This window comes from Lipotes vexillifer, unplaced genomic scaffold, assembly GCF_000442215.2.
Source record: "Lipotes vexillifer unplaced genomic scaffold, Lipotes_vexillifer_v1.1 scaffold1411, whole genome shotgun sequence".
NCBI classification, from domain to species: Eukaryota; Metazoa; Chordata; class Mammalia; order Artiodactyla; family Lipotidae; genus Lipotes; species Lipotes vexillifer.
In genome coordinates this window covers 541751-559973 of record NW_006798086.1, presented here as the reverse complement: position 1 = coordinate 559973, position 18223 = coordinate 541751, and the positions used below count along the sequence as shown (strand labels likewise).

At 36.4% G+C, this 18223-nt stretch overlaps 1 protein-coding gene across 1 annotated transcript in view; it reads right to left on the bottom strand.

The window, feature by feature from the left end:
• NRXN1 (neurexin 1) overlaps positions 1-18223 on the bottom strand; it is a 1152893-nt gene that overhangs the window by 625169 nt on the left and 509501 nt on the right. The window contains exon 9 of the mRNA XM_007470152.1: positions 12408-12846. Within this exon, the coding sequence (XP_007470214.1) occupies positions 12408-12846 (439 nt within the window). The remainder of the gene's footprint in view (positions 1-12407; positions 12847-18223) is intronic.

Here is an 18223-nt window from a genome sequence, read left to right as displayed (position 1 = left end):
AAGAGTGTTTGTCAGCCTCTAAGAGTTCAGGGGAAAAAGGAAAGAAGGAGGAAGGAAGGAAGGAAGGAAGGAAGGAAGGAAGGAAGGAAGGAAGGAAGGAGGAAGGGAAAAGGAGGGAGGGAGGGAGTAAGGGAGGGAAGAGAAAATGGCATTCTTACCACTCTCTAACAGTTCAGCCAAGATGGAAAGAAAGGAAGGGTGGAAGGGGAGGGAGGGGAGGGTGGAAGGGGAGGGAGAGAAAGAGAAAGAAAGAAGGAGAAATTGGCATTCTACATCTCTCTGGAATAAAGTCAGACTCTCTTTGGTTAGTGTTCATTTTCAAAGCAGGTATGCATATGCAAACCAATGAAAGGTTGTGTTGTGCCCCCATCCTTAACTGGCTTCATTGTTTTTACTGTACACAACACATTAACAGATTATCTGTGTCAAAACCTGACTTCATCACACTCAGCCGTATGAATCTATTGCTTAGCCTCTATGGTCTCAGTTTACTCATTCATAATATGGGCATAGTAATATGACCTACCTCATATGAGTGTTAAATAAAATAATACAGGTAAAGTGTCTGGTTTGTAGTAAGCACTACATAAATGCTGTCTATCATGATTCATCACAAGAACCAAGTCAAATTGGGTGTTTACTATTTTTTTAAAAAAACAAACTAGTTACTTACTAGTTACTTACTTATCTAAAAAAACAAACTAATTACTTACTTATTGACAAGTTGTTTTTTCTTCCTCACTCTAATGTGAGGGGAAAATAACTCTATTAGTTTATAAACCCATGGAAATCCTAGCCTTAAGCATAGGATGAAGAGGTAGACATTCACATGGGATTATTTGAGGATCAAAGAAAAAATTATATATTTATGGAATCCATTAAAAGAAAAAAAGAAAGACAGCAGGCATTTTCCTGATCAAAACTTTCATCCTGTACCACCAGATTACTCAAAATTCCACTAATATTCTATCTTCAGAAAGATCTTTGTAAAAATGCAAATACGATACCCGAAAAGGACACCACATTGACCCATTTCCGATTATCCCAGATTTCTTTCTCAGGTCGAGACCATAAAGCAGACTAGGGACCTAGAGTCTAACAAGAGAAAGTGGATTAGAAGCCTCAGGGATTTAGAGTGCAGACAAAATGGGAGAGGCCTGAAGACAGAAGATGGGGTACAGAGGTAGAGACAGAAAGGGAAGGGAAAGGGTAGTGTGTGTAGAGGGTGGATAGGAAGATGCATTTTAGTTCTTTCGCCAACTAGTGAAGGCCCACTCCAAATGGAACCATGGCCTGTGGTGAACGTGAAACATGCATCTAAGCACACAGGGCTGCCAGACCCTGCATTGTTCCCAGGAGACTCCCAAATCCCAGCAGAGGGGTGCTCCTCGATATGGGCAGTGTAATGGGATCTGTCTTTGTGAGGGAGAAGGGCACGGAAGCTGCTGACGGAGACCGTGCACCGGCCAAGTCATTAAGAAGACATTTGTCTCTCTAGACTTCCACAGAAAGAAATGAAAAAGCTCCTAGGGGAGAAACACTCAAAGGCATTGCTATTTTGGCCTTCCAAATAGGGGGTATAACAGGGATTTTGGAAGGAGGCAGCAAAAGGGGAAAATGACAAAGTGCTCGTTTTTACTGTTCACATTTGTGCAAGTGTCTAGAAGAAAATTCATTTAGGAACATACAGGAACTGGAAAATCCCACTTAGAAAAATATTTTAAAAATCATTTAGGGGAAATTAAACATATAATTTTGAGAGAGAATGGTGACACTTTTCTAAATAGAATTTCATTACACGCATTTTTAACTGTTCAAAATGCCCTAAGAAGTGAGTTGAGAGGACCCCTAACCTCTGCAGCAGCTAATGTAAGTTAGAAAATGATGAGAAAGAGCTAAGTGTTAATGACAAAAGGTAAGGTGGACATTAAAAAAAAAAAAATGTGGAAAGCAAAGTGTTGTATGCAATGAACACAGTGACATTTAGGTTTTTAAGATAAAAGAGAGAGAGATTCCAGCTCCTGTTTTCCAATTAGTTCAAGAAGACTTCCTAGAAATGAATACCTCATATTCAGAGACAACAGCTAGGAGACACAGAGCAAGTGAACAACGACAAAGTTTTACAAGAGTGGGGATATATCTTTAAAATATGCAATTTTTCCCATATGCCTTTTTATTCATGGAACAAGCTTGATTTAGCTCAGGGAGGGGAAAACACTTGGAAAAACTGTCTTGTCCTTATTTGTGGTGTTATAATTCTGACACTAAGGATACTTGGAGGATTCCTGAGATGAGGGCATCCGGTGGCTTGCATAACACTCCACTCTCTGTGTCCTCTGCATAGTTTGCAGAGCTCGGTACACTCTGGAGTTTCCATATTCAGTGTGCCTATACTCTCGGGGCAAATCTGCTGCCAAGAGTTTCAGATACTCATCTATTAAGAGTTTGTCTGACAGAATGGGGTGACTAGGTCTTGTAATTTTTATTTATGGTGCGTTAGTGCCTGCTCTGAACAAAGTATCTAAGTTCAGATATGTCTCTATGAATGTGCTCATTGTGGCCAGGGTAAGATATTCACTATAACTTTGTGATTAGATTAGAGCTTTCTGATCACAACACCTGAAGTTAATCCAACACCTGAAGGTTTCATGCGGTTTACATGTAGCCCAGTGCACACACACATACATACACACACACATGCACACACATACACACACACACACACACACACACACACACACACACACACTGAAATAACCATTTAACAGGAAAGTATTTACCTCTACTACCTCTGAGGCACTCCGATAATGTTTTCTTATCAGATAAGTTTATTAATACAAATGCTAGACATGACCCACCAAACTGATTTCAGAACCAACTAGCAGGCTGTAACCTATAGTTCAAAAAACACTGAGAGGGTACTATCATAAAGGATAAGGCTGTTTTCCTCATAGCTCCTTTACATCCCTTTGAGAGACAGTTTTAAAGTTCTCATGGGAAGACGAAGCCACGAAAGGTGGGAGAGGAAGCAAAAGAAATATAATCCTAACTTCACCTTCAAGAGGAGTTAGCTCATTAATTTGGCCCCAGATTTAAGGTATGGAGTCTCAACGAGCAAACGCATGTATTAGATATTATTCACTGTAATATTCTGCAAACAAACATAATAGAATGGAACAACCATGACCAAAAATCAGCTACACGTATGCTCTAGATGCTTTGCCAATTCACTTATATGTTAGAAAATCTTTATAAAAGGGATGGCAAAAAAGGGAAAGGGCAGAACTTGAGTGGGAACAGAAATGATTATTTTTATATTTTGAAGATTCAAAGAGTAAAAATTTATTTGAAATAATAATTATATTTTATTACTTAGTCAAACTCAAATAGAGATTGTTATTTTAGCCTACACATGTGCAAATATCCTGAAATACTAATATTTCTGGTAAGGGATTTGAATCCCTAATTCCTTAATGATTTTATTCTTGACATGAAATCAAAGGACATTTTCACCTAAGCAAAGGACTCATCATAGAATCACTGAATTCATTTAAATCAATTTAACACTTACATAGGACACTGAAATTTCAATATTAGGGTTCTCAAGTGCCTATTTCATTATAATCGAGTTATAAAGGCAGTGGTTACCAAGAAAACATGAAATGACTATTTAAACCTTATTCATTGATCATTAAAGACAAGTAGTTGCCACAGCTGTATAAGCATTTTCCCAAGTTTGGGGTATGACTACATGTAAATAAATATTTAAGAGAAAACAAAAATTTGAGTATATTATTGGTTTATCCCTCTATCTTTTTTCCAGGAACTGCAAATATTGATGTGTTCTCTTTGGAATAGCTTGATTATTTCACACATTCTACCGTCTTCCACTATAATTATACAGGAAGTTTCTGGCAAATTAAACAAATATTTTATGTAAAACATTGTTATATTTGAGCTATTATAACTTGTAGATGGTAGTCATATTTGGGAACTTATTTGGATCAGTGTTTCATGCTTCAGTATTGAAGAATCCAAAGCACCCTGCTGTGCTATTTTGCTTTTAAAGAAATGAAATTTCAGCTAAAAACAAATATATTTGTATACATAGGACTTTTATCATCTTAATGTAGAAATCACATTAACTTAACATTTAAACCTAGTTGTTTTCATGGCATGTGCAAAAGATAAAACAAAAATGATAAACAGATAAGGTAATATTTATTTAACAATATTCATAAGCGCAAATAATATAAATTCACATTTTATGTAAAAGTATACATAAAAGGGGGAGAACTGTTGAAAACAGTTCTTAGTTATAAAAATAGAAATCAGCTTCATGATTTGATCTGGTATTTATAAAGTGTTAGCCTCTACCCTTTTGCTCATCCAGTTTTTCTTGGCTATTCCATTTCCAGAAGATTAGTTTATGGAGTGAAAAGAAACGTGAAGCAAAAGGTGAGATTTAAAATAAGTTAATTTGGTTTCAAGTTTCAAATTACTGCAAAAGTTTAAGTGATTGGGAAATGAGGGGGTAGAAAATAGTGTGCTGTAATAGGAAATGATTTTGCCTTGTCAAAGGAAACCAATTTTCATGTTCTAGCTTTGCAACTAACTAGCTGAGGAGCTCAGCCAGATAACAGATTCATTAGGCCTCAATGTGGCTCTTATGCAAAATAAAGGACTTGACTGGATGGTCACTAAAGTTCTTCAGTGAGTAAAAATTTTTGAAATTAATGCTTAAAATAATTTTAGTTAAATATAAATTTTATCTATCTACAATTCTGCTTCACCTCTCATTGCAGAAGAGAATCAGATTCCACAGACTTATAAATTTACTTGTCAAATTTAGTATTCTATTAACAAATCCAAACTCAGTAAAAAGGCATAATATAAGTGATAAAAGCAGAATGAAGCACTGATTGCAGGTTATGATGCAAAATGCAAAATACATAAGTCCCATAAATAGATAGTAAAAAAAAAAAAAAAGACAAAATATTAATAATGGGAGTTTTGGAGTAGTGAGATTACGAATGGATAGTTTTCTTCCTTCCTTACTCTTTCTTTTTCTTTACTCTTTCTTTCTTTTCAGTTTTCTCGGTCTTTTTAAAAACAATTTCATGTACTAGGTTTATAACATGAACTGAATAAACTTTGCTTGAAAACAAAACAAAAAACAATCCTAATATTCTGTTTTCTGCTTATTACTATGTGTTTCTTGCTTACTTGGATTACTATGAGCTGGGAATTTCAGAAATTAAACAGATATATGACAAAATAAATCTTGGAGCAAAATTTAAAAGTTTGAGATTATTTAATAAAGGCCAAGAGAGAGGAGAAAAGGGCAACTTATATACTGCAGATGAGAGTGTAGACTGATACAGTCTGTTAGTGAAATAACCTGTCATTATCTTTAAAATTAAAAATGCAATTAATCCAGCAATTCCAATTCCCAGACTCTATCCTACAGAAATTCTGACCAATATGCATAAAGATATAACATGAAGACTTTTGTTATAAATTAGCTTAAAACAGTGAAAGTTTTTCAAAAGTAAAAAGTTAAATGTCCATCAACAGAGGAATGATTAAGTTAATAATGATATATTCAAACTAGGGATATCTGATGTCACTACAAAGAATGACATAGAAAAAGTTCTCAGTATTTTTTTAAGTCACCTAATAATTGGTGAAGAGTGATCTTGTTTATGTAAAAAAGAAGCTCTACATTTATTTTATATGTGTAATTATATTTACAGATATGCTGGTGCATAGGAAAATATCTGGGAATTTTTCAACACCAAATTATTTTACCTACAGAGGTGGGAGTGAATTGGTTAGGGGAGTGTGTGGCAAAGGAAAACTTTTCACTTGTGTACTTTTTGAACTGCCTGAACATCTTCACCAACAGCACATATTTATACGTTACAGACACGCCATGAATTAAGCACAGGCACGTGTACAAACACACATACTCATAGCAATACGTGTATACCTATGAGTTTTAAAAATGATCATAGGCAATGCTGGGAAACTGTAAATATCAATCAAGTGATGTGTTTTGCAGCAGTTAAACTACTATTTTGCAGAAATTCCCCAGATTTCTGTGCCGCACTCCACAGTTCCGGCCACTGCGGCTGGTGTGGCCAGCTAAATGCCTATTTCTTGAGGATGCACCTGACACCCTAGTCCAGGGTCTGCCCCTTGGCCGAGTGGGCCTGGAAAGGAGATTTAGTGAATTTAGAGAGAGAGGTTCCACCTCTCAGAGTTTGATATTTACCAAGCCCATAAGACCAATGTATAAAATAAGAAGGCCAAGTTATTCATTCTCCATGAGAAATTAACTGTCACAGGATATGGAATGTTTCTTTAGGGAGGTCAATTTATAATCCAAATGTGTATTTATTCATTTATGATGGAAGCTTTAATAATATTAGCCTAGGATGTTCTGACAGCCCCGCCCCCATCTCAATTAAGATGACCTGCCTCTATCTCTATAGTGGGGGTGAAATAGTCAAGTCCCTTGGGCAGTGCTTAGATGGGTACCGCCGATGTTTGTCTCTGTGACTTTCTTTTCTACAGACACTGTATATGTTAATACATTTGAGTCCTACAACCCTGCAAGCCTGGTTAAGGTGCCTCTGCAAAGCTCTGCTCCGATTCTTAGATGCTCTTGTCACAACTCACAGAGAACAATTTTTGTTACTTGGGTACTTTTGAGTAAAAAAGAGTTTATGACATCATATTAACCAAATAGTCTGAAAAAGTAAGTTTGTACTTCAATTGCGACTATATAAAATATACTTACATGTTAAAAAACTAGAGGAAAATAATGTAAAACTGAAAATGTTTTAAACGGGAGGGGAAGGCAACAGATGACTATCTTCTTTTAAAACACATTCAGAATAAATAAATAAAAGGATCAATTTAATAAAATGTAAAATACCTTTATGCAAAATTGACTCCATCTAGTCATTAGCATAGTCAAATAATTGCTAAATTATTGATAAGGTATTTTAGTCTTACCGTGGATGGGTAATGGTTTATGGACATGGGTACAAAATAAAGCATTATACATTTACTTAATGTTATTTCAAATGTCTGCAACAGGCTACTAGGTAGAAGCATGGGAGGAATGTTTATGATCAGAGGGCAAATTCAAATCAAGGCCTAAATGGAAAAATTGTCTAATGGTCGTTCAAGTAGAAATGCGTAAGAGTGGAGATCCATGAATGGTATACACAGAAATCAGTGCTGGTAATAGATAGCTAGAAAGTGCTGTTCACATCAAACAGTGATTACTATAAACCTATAATTATGTACTTGGGAGAGAGCCTTTTGCTTTTCCCTCTGTAATTTCTAGTTCTTACACTGGAGCTCCATGACTTCAATTCAAATCTCAATGGCTTCTTAGCTGTTAAATGTGGGCTTACCCATGAATAACTGCTGATACAATCTGCTATACCCTGCTGTACACAAGTAGAATTTGAGAAGAATAATGAGTTTTCTCTTTGATTTCAATGTGGTTTGAAAAAAAAAAAAAAAAAAAAAAAAAAAAGACTGGTAGTTTGCTGTAAAAATACTTGAGAGGATACCCTTGACTCAGCCAAATAGCTTAACACAAATTTAAACAATATCCATGCCCCAAGAAAGCAGTCATTAATCTCCTCCTAATTTTAGCACAATTCATGCTTTAGTTAAATACCTGGGAAGCTGTCTTGTGTTGAGTTTGGGAGCAAAAGAGAGGCAAAGGGGAACCCTGGAAAGGGAGGAAGGGTTGGTAAGAAAATGTTCAGCTGCACGTCCTGCAAAGTTTGCAGAGTAATGAGCCCCATCAATCATATTTATTAACTCAGTAACTTAGGGGTTTGGCTCTCTTAAGTAGCTATACTATCTATGGAGCATATCCACTTTTTGTGGCACTCAAACCATACACTCTGATCCACAAAATCAGGCTGGCACTTGGTATGGTTCCTCCTTTGCCAATTTAGTGCAGGATCTGAAAATGCCACTTGTGGCTTAGTCCACTTAGCCTCCCGTGGCACCAGTCATAGACTAAGCCGGCAACGGAAGAAACTACGCTGCACGGAGAGACTGAGACCAAACAATATTAAAGTTTGGGAAAGTGCTTCTTTCCTTCCCCAAGTCACAGGATGGAAGAAGGGACATATAACCCAATACAATTAGTTGTGCTGAAAATGAAGTTCTGGGAAACTATTCAGATGAAGACAATATTTCTTATCAAACAAAGGGCTCAGGTACCCAGCTTTTAGGGAACAAAGGACAGAAGGGCAAGTAACCAGAAAGATGGACATCCTGAGTGACTATCTTCCTCCTCAGTAGTATGCTTACTGTGGCTGCATATCCCAGCCCTCAGAAAGAAGTGAATGCTTTCCCTCAGGATTAATGTTCCTTCTACCTACGTGTTTGCTAAATGATACAGGGAGCTCAGGAACAAGCAGGAATAGCAGTCCTGTTCTCATAAAACGTTGTCATTTTTGTACGAGGTTTATCACAGTTCTCTAACAACTGTTTAACTTTCTCACCGCATTTTTTTTTTTTTTTTTTTTGGACATCTGGGCTTGGAGGATGGAACTGTATTCATAAAAGAAGAACAGTACCTATTCTCCTATATTGTTTAAACTGCTTTCAGGAAGTAATGTAATTCTTTAAGAAGTTGTATTTACAACTAAAAGAGTGCTATTACTCTTCAAGAGTAATGATGATGTTACTATTTTTAGAATATTGGGGTAGGTTGGCACTGAGCCATTCACATGTTTTTATTCTTTATTTTTTCTCACACCAAATATGTATTGAGCAACTGTCATTGCCTAAGAAAGCACCGGGATATAAACATAAAGAATACAGTCCCTGTCATATAAGGTTCCCCTTATAAACTGGGGAATATCAAAAATTCAGTCTGTCTACCAAATACAGTTTTAATACTGCCTCTGATAAGACAGCCAAAATTTATTAGCATCAAATTAATGACCATGGCTTTTAGTCCTATTTACTTTAGTATGGTCAATAAGAGAAGGAATAACTCTTACGTCTGGGCTCCCTCTACTTTAATAATGGAGATAACACGGCTCATTAAATGTTTTTAAATATTCAGCTAAGGGGGATCCCAGGCAAATCAACAGATAATGACCTTCATTGTCTATGAGTCAGAAATCAGCCCACATTGCCCTCGTGTCATATAAACATTGTTTCCCACATTATAGTAAGAGTAATGTTCATATAGCCTCTGAATATAACTGATGTGAAAAATGGATGAAACTATTTCTTGAAATTGTATGTTTCTTAGTTTTAACTGAGCTATAAATCTCAGCATTTCACCAAGCCTAACTCAGAAATACCCTTTAAGTAAAATAAAAGCTAGTATAGCTATTCATTCAATCTTTAAAAAGCTACTTTATACCAAACCAATGCAGTGTGCAAATACAGAACTTAATTAAAATACTATATATAAAATATTAACAGCTGTAGTTATTAAAATTACATTAAGCTCCCTTGAGCTAGGCCAACATAAGGAGCTCTCTTTTTTTTTCAATTTAGTAAAGGCAGAACTTGGTTTAATGAATGAGCATTGGTTTTTATACTGTTTGTTCCAATTCACTAATCTGAAATAATAATCGAATAAAAGTACTTTACCATCAAAACACAACCAAGCATACTAAATCTTTCCATTGGATTCTGACAAAAATCTCACATTTTGTTTATCTTCTTTCTTACTGCAAATAACACCTATTTAAGGCATCTCTTTCTTCTTCCTATCCAGCATTGAACTTTGTAAATTAAAGTTGATATTTTCTGCTCTGACCTTTTCCAATGAGGGTATAAACAGGGGAGTTAATAAACTTTTGCTTATTTGGATGAATTAAAGAGCTCAAACAGCAAAAGTAGATTTTCCTCGGCTTGAGGATTAAGGTATTTATCTGATCCTTATTGTAACAGGTCATCCAAGGAACACAGGAAACTAATTAATTGCACCACCACTTAAGACTGGCAAAAAATATCCAGGTATAAATCATCATTATCAAATGAATAATGAATGGTTTTATTTTCCTTTTTATATCATTTTGCATTCACTAAAATTTTGACATTAACTGTGTATTTCTTCATATAGTTAGAAAATACCTCATTGATCTTAAGTGTAGTATTTTTTGCCCCTCTGAACTTCCAAAAGATATCCACTTAATTAAATTGCTATAAAGTCTGACTAAAATTATATATATTCTTAAAAGTCATTTTCAAAATTTTATTCTAGATGTATTTCAAGTCAAGTGATAACATCCATAAGTTAATATTTCAAAACACAAGATTAGTCCGTGTTCCCATCCTCCTTTTAAGTCTTCTGTCTGAAGGTTCTTAAGTAGCAAATTAACTGCTAACTCTGGCAGAAACAGGCTGGGCGAAGCCGAAGGGAGGCCATCTACTGCCATATTTCTGTATTCCTATCAATGAACTCTTCTCAGCTTAAATCAGAAAAACAAAGAGGAATCCAATTCCTAATGGAATCAGTATAGTACAACAGACAAAAAAAAAATCTTTTACTGTCTACTCTGTTATCTAATATACTGGAGAAAAATGACAACATAGCACAGATTGCACAGAACGGTAACTAATCTTCCTTTTGAACATCTTTAGGGAAATGAAAGAATGTAGGGAGACCAAGTTTCCCGAGAGGGATGAGTCAGAAACAGAATCTCCACGATATCTTGGGGATCAGAGTAATAGGTTCTGACTGTCCTTCAACTCTCCACCCTCACCCCTAGCCCCCTCCCAATTTTCATGCATTTCATCTCTATTTTAGTGGGCAAAAAAGATATCTTTAGGAAGGCAAACATGATCTTCTTGATCAATAAACAGGAAAAGAAGGCATGAATAACTGTAAACTAGGAAACTGCTCTGCTGCAGAGAAGCCAGAAATAAACAAGTGACACAGCAATCTGTGAAAGGAGTGCAAGAAGGAGAGCTCACCCCAGGGCTTCAGCATGGCCCTTCTAAACTAGGATGGTAATTACAGATTCTTGGATCTGAAAGAAGTACTAGGTGTCACCTGATCTGTGGTTCCCAAATTTGGCTGATCGTCAAGTCCCCCAGAAAGTTTTGCAAAAATATAGTCTGCTAGCCCCCATCGCTGTTGATCCCCTGTAACTGGGTCTAGGATCCACTGAATACTGGGTCCTTCCCAACATGCTTTACAAAGAAAGAAATCCAGGCCCATTAGAAAGTGCCTAGGCCAAGCTACCCTGCTATTTGGTGGAAAATCCAGAGTGAATGGTATAGTACAAAAGCAAATAAGGGAACTGGGGGAGAGAGGGGAGGAGACTGGCCAGGTTTATATTCAGCCGTCTTCAATTATAAGAAGATAACTCGATTTGTAAGTGAGAAGGACAAATCAGCATCAAAGCACAGGGAGAAGAAAGTAAAAGACATAATATATAGTTATGGACCTGAAACAAATGGCTTCTCTCTCTGTCTCCCTCTCTCGCTCTCTGGGTTTCCACAAATGCTATTTCCTTTGCCTGGATGACTTTTGCCCCCGCAGACCTAATGCTAGATGTATTTCAAGTCAAGTGATAACATCCGTAAGTTAATATTTCAAAACACAAGATTAGTCCATGTTCCCATCCTCCTTTTAAGTCTTCTGTCTGAAGGTTCTTAAGTAGCAAATTAACTGCTAACTCTGGCAGAAACAGGCTGGGGGAACTCCCTAAGCCCCCTAATCTACTTCCACATTTCAGAGTAAGTAAACGTTATTTCTTCAGGCCTTCCTTCCCCCACCTCACATGCACGACTCCAGAAAAAAGAAACGTGCAGCGAAAGGAAGCCAGAGAACTGAATTCCTGTTGGTGGAATTCCAAACCTCTTTCATCAGAAAGGGACGCTATTTGGAAGGCAGCGGAGTTTTGCCTGCATCCTTGAAATCCTACTGTATTGATCAAAGTGTTTTTGATACCATAGACCCACCTTGGATAAAAAAGGGTACTGTATTAAACTAAGGATTTTATATATGAAACATTGAAAATTTTTTCATATTTTATATTTGCCACTTCAAGCACCTCCAAACATCCAATGAGACAAGAGATAATTGGGAATACAAGAACACTGAATTTTGTCATTTGCAAATTCAAGATAAAATTTCTTGCAAGATTTGGCACTTGATTATCCATTTAATGTTCATTTAAGAAGCTATTCTAGAAGCCATTTGAGCATTTGGGGTTTGATGCCCAACTATGATGATTAATTAGCTCCTTCTGATTCTTTTATGATGTGAAACAGAAATAATAACAATTTCCTTTACCCTTAAGACAGAATTGCAAGAACTCTTTAATATGTCTTGGTTTTAATTCCTTAGGAGTGGTGTTCCAGCAGATAAACAGCATAAAAAAATGATAAGTTACCTGACCGTCCGTCTCTTTGGAAGTCCACATGATACCATTCTCCATCATTCACCTTCTTCTGCAGGGCTTTGATTTTGATTGTACCTGACCCCATGTCTAGGAGGAGGTAGAGGTGGCCATCCAGCATCTCAATAGCAAAGAAGTCAACCTTTATCATCTGTGGGTGCTTGGCATCTTTTTGGTGCCGTGGTTTGCCATGACTAAATAAGATGAGGCCATTTGGCTCTGTTGTGCGGAAATCAAATGATATGGAGCCTGTTTTCTTTGCATTCCATTTAGGCAAAGAGACGAAAGATTCTGGGGTTTCAAAGGTGATTGGGTCCAAAGTTGCAACATTCTCACATTTAAAGGCCACCACTCCATGAATCTTCATCTTTGGGTCTCCTTGCTTGGCAAGTCGAGATAATTCCAGCCTTACATCATTATTTTTATACACAACCTGTAGGCAGAGGATAGCAGTGAGAAACTGGACCCATATTTTAACGTTTTGAACTTGTCATCAGTTCATGTAATTTCCAAGTAGATTATGAAAAGACATACAATGTTTAGTGCCTTTTGATGTATAAGACAGCTTTTTCAGCCAAATAAAATCCAGGTAATCAATTTATTGAACATAACTATTCTAATCTAATTTCATTCAGATAATGTGTGTACACACACACACACACACACACACACACACACACAAAGTACCTGTAGTTAACTCAAATAACTTGAATAAATCTGCACAGAACTTCCATTATTCCAAGCATGTATAGAACCATTTGCTTTTGTTAGTTGGCTATTATGCTTTGTTTATTAAATATAAGTACTGAGGTTTTTCAGTTTTGCCATCACTAAAATATTTGAAATTAGATACTTTTGTATACCAGTAACCTAAAATACAGGATCTCTTCTATGGTCTATATATCTATGGTGCATATTAACTTTGTAAAATAATCACAAGTTGAGGTAAAAAACATCCTGAATTTTCTCAGAAAAATCATAAAATATGACTAAGATACAGAAGCTCTCTCTTGCCCTGCCCTGCATTAGTAACTGAATAATGTTAGCTAACTCTGGAACTTGGTGTTTATCCTAAATCCATTCAATCTATATTACTAATGTTCCATTTCACTTTTAATGTATACAAATGTGGAACAAAGTTTGTCCTGTACCCTCATTTCCAAAGGCACTTCATCTAAAGTGGCTGGGTAGTTCTCATTGCTTGTTAATAGTCCTAGGGCTTTTGGGGGACTCCAAATACCACTTTGGACAAATCCACTGGCAGGGGTCACAATACCATGCATCTGCTATCACATCACCTTAATAAATCCGTAGCTATTTCAACACAGAGATTCATACCCTTTCTCTACAAAATCCATACCATGGATAATTACATTTCCAAAAGATATGTCATACAGACTTAAGGATAAATTAGTTATCTATGTCCAGATAACTATCTAAATTCTTTTACGAAGGCACTCGAAATTTCACAGCAGCCAACACTGTCAGTTTCTAAATTCATTTATCCATGTATAAAAATATACTTGCATAACAGAAAAAATAAGCCTGTGTCTGATTAGTGCTATCAAGTTAACCAGGTCAAGACAGCTGTTATTTCTTCCAAACCCATGACCAATCAAGCCAATAGTGTGGCTGATTAATTTCCTGAAAGGATTTGTTAATGGATACTTTACTTTTTAGAGTGATTAAGAGTGCAAGCTCCAGTATCAGACTCCCTGAGCTCAAATTCCAGCTCTAGCACTACATAACTGTATGATTTTTGAGCTTTGTTTATAGAGATATAATACTTTACAGGATGGTTATAATGATTACAGAAGAAAATGCATGTGAGGAAATCTCCATGGCAAACAATCCAATGCCAAGCACATTGTAAGATTTTAATAAACGTCAACTACATCAAACTGCATGATAATAAATATCATCATCTCTTTATTATCATCTAGGAGACACAGATACATTAGTTCTAAATTAATCCATTATGAGAAAATGTTTAGAAATTAAGCACACTCATATAATTGGTGTTTTTTTACATGATTTGTGCCAACTAAATAAATCACATCTTTTCAGTGCTAGTCCTGGTGTTTCAGTTTACCTTTATCTTGAAGAAGGATTATTATAAAGAATACCATATCCCTTATTCTTTGAACAAATATGTATAAAGATTTAACAAGCATCTACTGACAACAAAAGAAGGGAAAATGAACTCAAGCAATAACAAAAAGGAATTAGATTAATTCTTAAACATACTTCCTAGAAAAGAGAAAGAGCTATTAAGCCTTGGGAAAGTTGATTTAGGATTGCCTTTCTTTGGGAATCTTCAGTAGTGGATAAAATGCTTTTCATGGATGATTTTCCAAGTTTTATAACCTCTCACCATGATCTTCGAGCTACCTAAACCTGTATATTTGTTTTCATTTTTTCCTGGTGATTTATATTTTAATATATGGATATTCCTTTGACATAGATATTGATCAGGAATGAGTATTTTCTGACCCAAATGATGCAGATGGTAATGCTGATCAATGCTAACACATCACCATGAGAGAACCACAGCGATGGAATTAGATGTTTCTGACATGAGCAAGTAGATATAAGGCAGGATATATTGCCTCATGAGTCCCACATCAGCTACCAAAAAGTTGAAAACATGTAGGGCTAGGGCAATTGTAGGTGAGAATTTCAGTGAGGGATTTATAATCTCATGAGTGAATTGGGTTCCCTGGTGATTCAGTGAGGTTCAGGGAGATGGAGAAGAAACGTAAGGATTCCCTAGATCACAATACTTAGGGTGAGCCATGCACCATCCCCTCACCCCTAAAAGGGAGTATGAATCTCCACTAGAATTTATGCTTTATGCAGGCAAAAACCTTACAACAAGATCACTACCTGGCACAGAGCAGACACTCAATACTTGCTGAGAGTTGAATAACATTCTTTCTTCACTTTTTTTTTAACCTAGTTCCCAGATTATAGACTATTATTAATAACAATCTTTACAAATATAGTTAAAATATAACAGAATGCAGTACTGTTGACCCATCTCATAATCTAGCTATAATTTTTAGCTAATTTCTCTAGGAAAGTGCGGAAACTTACGTACAAATGGCAAGTTGACCTATCACCTTCAAACTCATTTTATGGGGTGTAAACTACTTTTAGAGTAAAAACACCTGATTTAGAATTCTCCAGGGGTAGAATAATTTTCATAGAAGAACTATCTTGAGGAGAAGCACAGTGCGTTTTTTTTTCTTATTTTGTATTCTTTGAAAGGCAACTCTAGAAGACAGAAAGGCAATATTGGATAGGCAGGCTGATAGCTCTCAGATCTACATGACTGCCTCAGCTGACCCAGATTTCATAATCCCTCTACTTTTCTAAAGTTAAGACTTACTCTTAATATGACCTGAATATAGTTCAATTATAATAACAAGGAGTAGCCAGTAAGCACTCCAAATCTTTTTTTTTGCTTCTTTCTGAGATAATATGGTTTTCAATCATATATAATTATTCATATATCTTTTTTCTTATGTTAAAAATTGTAATTTATTTAATAGTTTCAACTTTCAACAAACCTCCTTACACTTTATCATCTTAACAATTGGTGATATTATTGCACACCTATTTGGATCTTTTTATGGAATCAGTATTTCTTTGTGGATACTGATTTTCAGTTTCTTTGAAGAGTAATTCAAAATGTTGAATTTCACTTCCCTGCTTCATGAAATTATATCATAAATCCCAAAGGAATAGAAACATAAAAGGCGTCTTGGGTTTTCTGTTATTTATTTGCTGGGTTTTGTTTGTTGTCTTTTAGCTGCCGTACAATTTCCACACATTGCTATGATGATCTTTTCCCTTTCTTCCAACATTTGTTAGAATTTTCAAAATGTCACTCACACTAAAATGGGCAAGAAAAGGAGTAGTATGTTTGTGTTTTTATATGCCTAGGCTGGAAATCTGAGGTAAATAGTCACTGAGTATTTTATTTGATCTTGATAATAGTCCTAAAAAGGCAGGAGGAGTAAATAGGCTAAAGAACAAAAGTTTGGTAGTCTGGATACAGACTTAGTTTAATCACAAAGCTTTTACCTAAGTCAGGCTGTCTAACCCTCTCTGTCTCGGTTTCTTAATTTCTAAAACAGACATCTAAAAAGGATGGGGCTTCCCCGGTGGCGCAGTGGTTGAAAGTCCGCCTGCCGATGCAGGGGACACGGGTTTGTGCCCCGGTCCGGGAAGATCCCACATGCCATGGAGCGGCTGGACCCGTGAGCCATGGCCTCTGAGCCTGCGCTCCCGGAGCCTGTGCTCTGCAACGGGAGAGGCCACAACAGTGAGAGGCCCGGGTACCGCCAAAAAAAAGGAAAGGCATGTCAAATCCATAGATCCTTGAGCTTTTTTCCCCTCAATCTCTGTGATTTGGGGAAGAGGTAAAAGATGCCCTATTGTTCCTTTTCTTTATCTGGCTTTTTCTAGTTGTGGTTTTGATGCCAGGGTATCGTTCCCTATTCTGAGATGTATTGAAACCCGTATTCCATTAGTAAAGAGAATGTTCACCTCATCTTCAGGTACACAGACATGCCTCAAGGATTATATCTATCTAAGGTTTGTATAGATGGTATTGAAGAACTGGTGGCTGATAGATAAATCTCTTTCCACAGGAGGTAAGTATGTGTGAAATAAGCAGATCAGTAGGAAAATATCTGCCACTCAGATCATGACCTTTGTTGTTGTTGTTATCAATATGTTTTAGCTTAGAAGTCTTAATGGGGCTCTTGAATTAATTAAATTAATTAACAGGCATTGATCAAGACTTTTCATATGTTAACTATGAGAGTAGGAGGGGTGGTAAAATAAGCACTGAAGTCAGAGTCAGAGTTCTCTGCAGAGATCTTGACTCTGACATGACCCTCCCTGAGAGAACATGAGTGACTCCTTTTAATCTGAGTCTTGGTTTTCTCTTTCATTCTTGGAAGCAATCACAAGTGAGGCCTAAGAATCTGGTTCTCAAGTCAGCTTTCAGAGAGAACCCCAGCTCACCCTCTTGCCATCCTGGGACTTTGTGGAAGTCCTTCAACCTTGCAAAGGCTCAGTATTATCTGTAAAATGGGATAATAATATCTACCACATTAGGGTTATTGTAAAAAATGAATAATAGTTCAGTTAAAGTGCTAAGAACAGGACCTGGCACAGAGTAAGCACTCAAGTAAATAGCAGTTGCTCTTATTAATGTGGCTGTTATCATTATGAATAACAATATTATCATTCTTACACTGACAATGGAGTTGTACAATCTAAATGTTGTAACAAGGGTAACAGCTAACAAGGCACATGGTAGATGATTGGTCAGTGTATTAAAGTAATTAATAGATGTGCAAACAGTAGGATCAAAGAGATCAAAGCAGATTAGGACTTTCTTTTTTATTCTGAGAGCCCTATTGTAGTCTGAAGTATAGTGAAGGCTTTCTTTGCAGATGAGGTTTCTCAGCCAGAAAATATATACAGGAAGCTGGTGATCCCGAGAGTTTCGCTTTCACTCTTGAGAGGGGTTTTATGTCATCGAACAACTACTACCCACCCCAACACTTCAAGAAGAATCAATTCCGATTTATGGAGGGTTTACTTTCTGCCAGGCTATGTTACAAGATACACGTATTATATGTTTATTCCTCATGAGCAACCTAGGAAATAGGTAACATTATACTATTTTATCAGTAAATGTGTACAGAGATCACTGAATGTCTTTCATCATGACCCTGTCTAATACTCCTTTTGAATATCTAATAACGTTAACTTCAAACTTTGTCTCAGCA